The sequence below is a fragment of the Psammomys obesus genome, unplaced genomic scaffold (assembly GCF_907164565.1).
Source record: "Psammomys obesus unplaced genomic scaffold, mPsaObe1.curated_primary_1811, whole genome shotgun sequence".
NCBI classification, from domain to species: Eukaryota; Metazoa; Chordata; class Mammalia; order Rodentia; family Muridae; genus Psammomys; species Psammomys obesus.
In genome coordinates this window covers 37,195,690-37,205,651 of record NW_026596046.1, presented here as the reverse complement: position 1 = coordinate 37,205,651, position 9,962 = coordinate 37,195,690, and the positions used below count along the sequence as shown (strand labels likewise).

The window sequence follows — 9,962 nt, the reverse complement described above, 5'->3', positions numbered from 1 at the left end:
TGAAAAAAGATGCCCCATTCTTGTGCTAAAGAGCTCCCAAAACAAAGGCCTCCTTGACTGAAAACTCAGTTCTCCATGGCTAACTGGTCACTTCAGTCCACACATAGCTATACACAAATGAGTTACTTTTTTCTACAATTTTGTATGTGCATGTTGAAGAAAATATTAAAGTCCCAGAGAATGGAAGTGGTCCAGCTACCATGGCACTATCTAAGAATGGCAACAGAAAGAGCTGGATCCTATATCTTACCAGTCATCCTAGTATGGGCATGCTTGTTGATTCTGTCATTATATTCCATGACACTGAGAAGAGTGGAGAAGTTAAAGCTGCATGGAAGAAGAAAGAGAAGATACGCCTCCTGCCCAGCTGGATGGAGGACATTTCACTTGGGTTGAAACCACTCATAAGTAGTATTCTTAGTTATCTTCAGGGGAATAAACATTTCTTATTCATGCTCTTCACAGCAAGTAAAGGGCCATATAATTCATCAGCATAGAAAAAAATTAGATATTTTTCATTTTCAGTTTTCAAATTTTAATTTTAATATATGTATCTTTGTGGTTAAAATCCCAGCAATTCAGAAAAATTAATAAGTAAGGATGAATTTATTTCACTCAAAGTTAACCATTGTTGGGCTCTTAATTAATGCTAATAAATACAATGTCCTGAGTGGCGTGAGAGATTATACTTAGAAGACTGAGACAGCAGGATTGTGAACTCAAGGCCAGCATGATCTTCATAACAAAACTGTATAAACTGTGTATGTGTGTTTGTGCATGCATATGGAGAGCATATGCTATGTTCACAATGTTGGTGGGATGTCTTCATTCTTAATTCTTAATGTTCTAGTAACTGTTATATATCCTCTAACACCCCAGCTGTTTCACTGTGGCTCTGGGCTTGGACTCCTGATTTGCTCTGTTCTATGCATGTCTCAGTTTGCTAAATAAGGTGTTAATGACTGTGATGAGAGAATTCTTCACTAGGATTTTGATTACTGTGCTACAGAAAGCACTTCTCTAGCGGTCCCTGCTCCCTCCACCTGGTCTCTAAAATGAGGCCTGGTACGGACCCAAGAAGAATCTAGAGCCCGAGGCCAGTGCCTGATGCTTGCACACTGGAGGCGGAGCCGCCAGTCTAGATCAAGATTACACCTGCCCATCTAGTGACTACAACAAGCGCTATGTATGTGTGCAAATGAAGTTTTGTGGATGGTACTCGACAAAAATAAACCAGCACAATTTCATTTCTATTCCATTCTACAAGCATGGAACGCTTTCCCAAATTTTTATGTTGTCATGACTATTACTATGTGTATATAGGGAGCTTGCCTTATTTATAACATCATAGTTAAAATATTTTACGTGTATTTTCGTGGGCTGAATCACACGGTTTTTGTTGTTTTTTTTTTTTTATTTCTTTAGAGAACACTCTAGGTAACAAGCATACAAGAAGACAATGTGACTTGAATATCCACAAGAATGATGATTTCAGAGATGCGTGGAATACTTGTGTAAGCTCAAAGATGAAACTTGGTGCTTTTTTTTTTATTAAAGACACCTTGCATATAATATATTATGGTCATGTTCCTTCCCTTTTATCTGCTTTTTCTGGTGGTTGAAATTCCTCTGAGGCAATTAGAAAGACTTCATTGCTTCAAATAACTATATAACATTCGATGGCATGAATGGACTATAGTTCAGTCACCTGCTTCCTGTTAATGAGCACTGAAGGTGGCTTGAGTTTGCTGCTGCTCCAGACGCTGTTCTTGTGAAAATGTCTACGCAGCTTCTTAGGAACATTTACACGAGTATTTCTCCAAGGGTGCTTTCCAGGTCATTACTAACGGCACTAGAAAACTAAAAACCTTACATTTCAGTGTGTGCCCTTCACAAGAGATCATATGCATACATTTTATGCTCTAGAGAAGAATGTAGTTTTCTTCCATACCAATGAAATTCACTGTTGTAATGTTTTTGAATTCTTACCAACTTTATAACTATGTCATTTTATTTCTAATTCCCCAAACAATGAATAAGGATTCCTTTCCTGTGTCTATTCCTTATTTTGCCTATTCCTATTTGTGTCCTCATGAAGAGTCTACTAAAAAGAAACATTTTTTCTATTTCTAATTTCTATTTATTTTTATATATTTTAAGTTTACATTTGCAGGGGATCTTAATTTCCTATCTTTCTCATATGATATTTTGTGTTTAAACTACCAAACAAATAATTTTACATAACCAATTTCACCTCTTTATTCCTTTAAAATTTGTCCCTTCATTTACTGTTTACAACAGACTTTTGACCTTTGCATTTCACATATAGTTTCATGCATTTTTTGATTGATTAAATTTTTCCCTAACAACTTAATATAAACATATAGTGTATACTGATTATTTTCACATATACCCCTCACTTTTCCTACCTCCCTCTTATCTATTTACCCCTCCTCTCCCCTACGAACCCTTTTCTCACATTCATGTCTGCTTTGTTTTGTGACTTAACCAGGGCTGTCTATGTGACCATAAATTCGATGCTGACCACTGAAGATTAGTGGGCTCTGCGGTTAGTACACAACTGAAGACGGTGACTGCCCCTTTACCAGAATCTGTCAGTACAGAACGGTTCAGCAGTAAGGAGTGGAGCTGTGTAAGGCCTTCCCCATTTTTGGCAGGACCTGTCTTGTGTGGATCCACTACAATTAACTATGGTTACTGTGGACCTGTGACCACAGTTACGAGGCCATGACTAGATATTGACACTGCATAGTCTTCAAGACCTTGTATTTTTCTCACCTTCTTCTCTCTCAGTGTCCCCTAAACCTTAGTGCAGAAGAGGGAGTACAGAAGTCTGGTTTCGGGATGAACCTTCAGGCACCACTTAGTTCTTAACATATTGCTCGTCCTTGGGTCTCTGAATTCATTGTGATTCACTGCAAAGAGGATTATTTCATTGTCTGAAAAATAGCTCTTTCCTATGGATGTATACAGAAATTTGGCGTGCAGTTTAATGCTATGTCAGTTTATTTAAACAACAGTAGTGTGTTTCCAGCCTTGGGCCTATGGCTCCCATACTATGGATTGTTGGCCAGTTTTACAATGCCAGACACATCTCCCTTTTGTAAGGCGAGCCTTGCATGCAATCAGAGTGTGTTTGATTACTTTCAAAATAATTGTGCCACTATTGCACCAAAGGACATATCTTGCCCAGTTTTGCAGTTTTAAGGCCTCACAACAGAGTAAAACTATTTGTCTTTTCTCCTCCTGAAACCTCTGTCACACCTTTCAGAAAGTTAAAAGCCCACAGGAAGAAAGTTTCCAGCTCCATAACTACTTGCTCTCTATATATTTTGCAACCCACATGTGTTACATCTTCAGCAATAGGGTCTTATAACCTAGCTTGTATGGACAACAAAAGGACTGATAAGATCCTGTACTGTTTGAAGGCCTATGGGAAACTCCTGACCAATGCCACCTACAGAAATATTCCCTATATGCTGTTGAGGATTTTCTGTAATAGCCATTGCTTGAAGGGCATCATTATCTCCCCATGCAACGGACTTCCCTCCAATGTATCCTTCATAATCTTTAATTGGGTTACAAGATAGTAAGCTTCCCTATGGCTTATTCATACTTTCTTCTCTTTGGTTAACATTCTTACACTCACTCTTCATCTTCTCAGTCTCCCGTACCTCTCCCTGTTTAAACATTTCCCCTACAATATTCTCCTGCTCCATTTTCAACGTATCCATGCTCTATTAACCCCTTCCTGAAAATTCCATCAGTATTCCAATCCTAGTTTTCCAGCTGCCACTGTTCTCCAAGTTAAATAAACAAAACCAAAGAGTCAGTCAAAGCTAGCATTCACATATAAGATTGATCATGTGCCATTTGTTCTTTGAAGCCTGGGTTGCCTCACTCTGTATAACATTTTTTTTTTCAGTTCTATCCATATACACACAAATTTCATCATTTTAGTTTTCTTTACAGTAGAATAGATTCAGTGGGAGAACCCCTGTGTCTCACAAGATTCCTTCTATTGCTGCAGTATTAATTTCTTACACTGATGTGTAGAAAGTAGAGAGACTTAACAGACTTAAGGTGATGGCCACCGTGACTAACCCTGGAAGAAGCAGAGGACTGGCCCTGGGTTTCATTACCTACTGGATACACTTTGTTAATCTGATTCAAGCTTCCCCTCATCACAGAAATGTCTAGACTTGATTTTTTTTATTGTCTTAGTTAGGTCTTAATGTTGTTTACAGAATGTAGATTCCCCAGGGTAGAAGAAACCTCAACTGGAGACTTGCCATGATTAGACTGGCCTGTGGTCCTGTCTGTGACAGATATTTTGGTGATTGATGTGAGTTGACCCAGCTCACTGTTGGCAACATCAGTACTGGGAAGGTAGGTCTGGACTGTATGAGAGAGACAGTCGAGCTCAGGCCTCTGAGCAAGGCAGGAAACAGCACTCTTTCATCGCTTCTGCTTTGGGTACTGGCCTTGTGCTCTGCCCTTACCTCCCTCGGCGATAGGCTGTAACCTTAAAGTAAAAAGCGAATAAACATCTGCTTATAAGTGAGAACACACCACGTTCATCTTTCTGGATCTGAGTTACCTCACTTAGGATGAACTTTTCTAGCTCCATCCCTTTGCCTGCAAACTTCTGTTAGACCTATAATACAGGATAACCATACTACAGTCCACAGACCCAAAGAAGCTAAATAACAAGGAGGGCCCAAGGGAGGGTGCGGAATGTCACTCAGAAGGGGAAATAGAATAGATAGCACAAGTGAATGAAGAGAAGGAACTGGACAGGAGATGAAACGGGGAGGGAAAAAAATGAAGATCAGATGTGGGGAGAAGGGAGAGGCGAGAGGGCCAGGAGCAAGAAGGGAAACTGAGAAGGGACATCTCTCCGTCAGCCTGGAGGCCTGCCACAAGATAGGCTTCGGGAAGGACATGGAGTGACTCTAGCTGAGAGTGCTAATGAGGGGAAGAGGGAGGAAGAGCACAAAGACTGAAGTTACCACCTCCTAGACAGGTAGGACTTGTGGAAGGAGGGAACAACAACCCACTGACAGAACATGTGGTCCAAAATTTGCCCTGCCTACAAGAAGGGCAGGGTTAATGAGGGAACAAAGATTGAGGGCATGTCCAACCAATAATTGGCTGAATCTGAGACCCACCCTTAGGTGGAAGGCTAGCCCCTGACACTAACAATGACACTCTGGGACAGATGCTGGGACTTGCAGCCAAGCATGGGGAAGAGCTCCAGGGGTCCTGTGCAAGTGCTGGGGGAGAGATGGAAGGACTCAGAGAGGACAGGAACCTCACAAGAAGACCAACAGAGACAACTAACCCAGTCCAATGGGAGCTTTCAGAGACTGAGACATCAACTAACGAGCATGCATGATCTGAACCTAGGCCCCCTGGACCTAGGCTGCTTGGTCTTCATATTTGTTGTCTGGCGAGTGGATGGGGCTGTTTCTGGCATGAACTCTATTGCCTGCATTTGGATCACTTCCACCCTGGCAGGGATGCCTTGCCTGACCTCAGCGAATGAAGATATGCTCAGTCCAGTCCTGATGTGACTTGATGCTCTTCTTTTCTGGAAGGAAAGGGAGAGGGAAAGGAAAAGGCAGAAAAGGGGGGACTGGGAGGAGAGGACGGAGGGAGGTATCCTTGGGATGTAAAATAAATTTTAAAAAGGAAAGAAAAATAAAATTTTTAAAAAGAGAATAAACTTTCTCTCCTCAAGGTGCTTCTTGTCAGAGTATTTTATCACAGTCAAAGATATTAAACTAGATCAGCTTCCTAATTTTAGGTCCCTTTGTGCTCCTGGTCTACCAGTATTTCCTCATTCGCTTTAATCTCTCAGTGAAAACTGATACATAACTACCAAGCACATATGACAGGAAAGTTACTTTACTGATAAGAGCTTTAAAAGTGAATAATCCACCATTGCTTTTTGTGGAAATTCATAACTCATTTGGGGTAAGAGACATACATATGTGTAACTAGAGTAATAAATGGTCCTCCAGCTCCTGAGATCCAGTTCTCTATTCCCTTTCACCGTGATGCTGACAAGTGCCATGGCCCTCTTATAGCAATTATTCCTCTGAAGATGATTTCATCGTAAACCAGAATGGGAAAATAACAAATCGCATAAGAGCCTCTTTCACATCACCCTACAACATATTCCTCAAACATTAAAAGGGATGTCAGTTGCTGGGACCTCACTAACACGAGCACTCACTCACTCACAGGTTGGCGGCGGCGCTGATTCTGCACGGTCAGCAGTGTTCTGGGTGGCATTTGTATTGCAACCCTCTGAACAGTGAAGAACAGACTTAGACAAACTCCGACATGCTGTAAATGATTTAATGCAACATAAGGAGAGGTCAATATATGGAGATATTAAACAGTTCCAGAGTCTTTCAGGCTTCTCCCAGACACAATGCAAGATCGCATGCCCTAGATTCTTTAGAACAACGTGTAATTTCTTATTCTCCAATCTCTTGCTTAAGTATAGATGTCTTCAACCATACAAATAACAGTGAAAAGATTCATAGAGGCTCTATGAAATATGAAGGTTTTTTTCCTCTTTCAGACGAGAAAAGTGGCAATACTAATTGATCAAAACAAGCTACAGGACTGTGAAGTAAATAGAACAATCTTCTTTGAGGATGAAACACTGTTGTGTCTCTAAAAGAGCTGATAGCAGATAAAATGGAATGTCTACGGGTGTTGTCCCCATTACTTAGCACACAGACCCAGTTTTTCCAAGACTTTTACTCTAATCTGCCGAGTTTTTACACAATACACAATGGGATTCATCAAGGGTGGTACCAGCAAGAAAGCATCTGCTATCAGAATCATAGCTAATGGGGACTTAGGTTTTGCAAAGCGATGCATGGTAGCCAAGGCAATGATAGGTACATAGAAGATGAGCACAGCACAGATATGGGAGACACAAGTATTGAGGGCTTTGAGCCTCTCTCCATGGGATGCAATACCCAACACGGTCTTTAAGATGAACACATAGGACACAGCGATGAACACACTGTCTGACATCATGCAGAGTGCAACAAACAGCCCATAGTAAAAGTTAACCCTGTTATCAGAGCAGGCCAGTTTCATGACATCCTGATGGAGACAATAGGAATGTGACAGCAGGCGTTTATTGCAGTATCTGAGTCTCTTTAAAGTAAACGGAAGGGGAAGCACCAGGAGAATGCTTTTAACAGCGAAGGCTAGTCCAATTTGTACAACTCTGGAGCTTGTGAGGATGGAGCTGTACCTCAGGGGATGCCGGATGGCTACAAAGCGATCAAAGGACATAACAAGGAGCACTGAAGACTCCATATCTGTGAATCCATGGATGAAGAATTCCTGGGCAATGCAGGCATCAGCAGAAATCCCCATGGCATTGAACAAGAATATTCTTAGCATAGTGGGGATGGAGGAGAAAGACAGGCCCAGGTCAGAGAAGGCCAACATGGAGAGGAAATAGTACATGGGCTCATGCAGAGAAGGCTCTGTTCTGATGACACAGAGGATGGTGCAGTTTCCCAGAATGGCTGTAAGGTACATAAGGCAGATAGGGATGGAAACCCAAATGTGCATATGATCAAGGCCTGGGATCCCAATCAGAAGGAATGAAGAGACATCAACTTCTGAGGTATTGAGAAGCATCACAAATGAAGTCTTGGTCAGCTGCTCCAGGACCTACAGTGCCATCAACAATCAACAACAACAAAATGGCTCAAATTAGGAGATGATAAAAATAATATAACTTTTTAAAAATGGAATGCATTTATATTCATATTGTTTATTTAAGAGCTTTACATTATTTGAATACAAATATTTATTTTAATTTTCATATGTATTTCTAAATAACTGTAGAGCAAGAAAGTACAAAAGTCTTTTGGTACCTACATTAAACACATTTTAAAAACCTACATCTTTTTGTTTGCATGTGCTCGTGAATGTGTGTGTATGTGTGAATGCACGTGTGTGAAGATTCCCACATTTGTGTGAATGCATAGAAGAGCAGAGGTCAGCATCAGGTGTATTCCTTTATCTCTTTCACCTGACTTTGTCGCATAAAATTTCTCACTGAATATGGAGCTCTTCATTTCAGCTAGACTTGCTGGCTAATGAAGCTCAGGAATCTTCCATTTTCTCCTACTCAGTTCTGGGATTATAGACACAAGCCTCCATGCCCAGCTTTTACACATGGGGACTGGAGAACTAAACCTAGTTCCTCATGTTTTCACAGAAAGCACGTTAGTGACAACTATCTTCCCAGCACCTCAAACTACATCTTTTAAGATACAAATTAAGTAAGTAAAACATAGTTTTGTAGCGTGGAAGATCTCCCTGAGCTGTGTATGTACTCATGCAGATCACAGCACTATGTGAACAGAGGGATCAGTCATGTAAATTCTTACCTTTTATAGAAATATTTGATGACCCTTAGGATAGAAACTTTTGCAGGAGACACATATGTACACATAGGTATGATACTGTAAATTAGTATAGTGAGGATGAAAAATGGGCCAAATGGAATTTGAGGTTTAAAAGTTATATTCTATTTCTTTCATTCATAAGCAAAATAAATCACCCCCCTCAAGAGGGAGCAGCCTCACCAGGCCACAGAAGAAGACAATGTAATCAGTCCTGATGAGACCTGATAGACTAGGGTCAGATGGAAGGGGAGGAATACCACCCCGTTCAGCGGACTGGGGGAGGGCCATGGGTGGAGAAGAGGGAGAGAGGATAGGATTGGGAGGCGAGGAGGGAGGCAACTGCAGGTGAGATACAAAGTGAATAAACTGTAATTAATAAAAATAAAATATAAAATGCAAAATAAATCATATGGAGCAAATATGCAAATCTTCACAATTATCTATGTGAACCATGAACATGAAGATGTTACATCCTGTTTTATTAGATTCTTAAGGTTCTTACAGAGCATCTTCCAGACATGTAGACTCACAACCTCAGAGACAACTAAAGTGCCCAAAACTATCTTCCAGATCATTAGAGTTGCCACTATGTAAAAAGAGCCCTTCACTGTGCACTGGAGGAAGGAGATCTCTGACACTAGCTCTCACTAGTCAATCAGGGAGCTGTAAAAGAAATGACATGTATAAATTTTGTCCCCTCACAGGGACTCTGAGCATCTTTCATGAGGGGAGAGAAATAGAAGCTGAATCAACACCGAAGGAGATAGCTAGCAAAGGTTAAAAACAGCACTGTGAAGACGAAATGAAGGAAAGGGGATTGTCAAAACACGGGAGGGATTGACACAGGAATTTAGAGAGTAGAAGCAAGAATAGTCCTATATATCCAAAGATTACACAGTCTTCACTCAAAGAAAAGAATTAGCACACCCAATTCTTTATAGAACCAAACTTGAGAAATCCTAGGCTGGAGGAAACTAAAAGATGGACAGTTATTGCTCCGGTTACTCATGAAAACCCCAGAATATCATTAATGGCATGTGAGTAAGTAGATGAAAACATTTTAAAAGGTTGCGCTTTATGCCACAGGTTTTCCCTATGATTTAAAATCACATTAATAAATATATCTATGCCCACACACACCAAAACAAAATTAATAAATAAATTTTTTCTGAAGGCTGAACCAGAGGAGAGAGGGTTTCAGGATATCCAGCACAAACCCGAGTCTCATGTCCTGCATATGTTGCTTCTCCTTCAGTCCCTGCGAGACAACCAAGGGCTACATTAACAGTCCAGTGTGTTTGGAGAGTCGCTTGTACTGCCCTAACCAATCATTCCAAGAATGTAACTTGTAGTTGGGTTATTGTAGTTTCTTCTGGGGAGTGTTGTCTGTTGGATATTCACGAAAGAAAGAAAGAAAGAAAGAAAGAAAGAAAGAAAGAAAGAAAGAAAGAAAGAAAGAAAGAAAGAAAGAAAGAAAGAAAGAAA

General features: G+C 40.6%; 1 protein-coding gene across 1 annotated transcript; it reads right to left on the bottom strand.

The window, feature by feature from the left end:
- Window positions 1-6,762: 6,762 nt before the first annotated feature.
- Window positions 6,763-7,710, bottom strand: LOC129688633 (olfactory receptor 51A7-like). The gene has a single exon (XM_055623576.1). The coding sequence runs from the start codon at window positions 7,699-7,701 to the stop codon at window positions 6,763-6,765; it is 939 nt and encodes a 312-aa protein (XP_055479551.1). The 5' UTR covers window positions 7,702-7,710.
- Window positions 7,711-9,962: the final 2,252 nt, after the last annotated feature.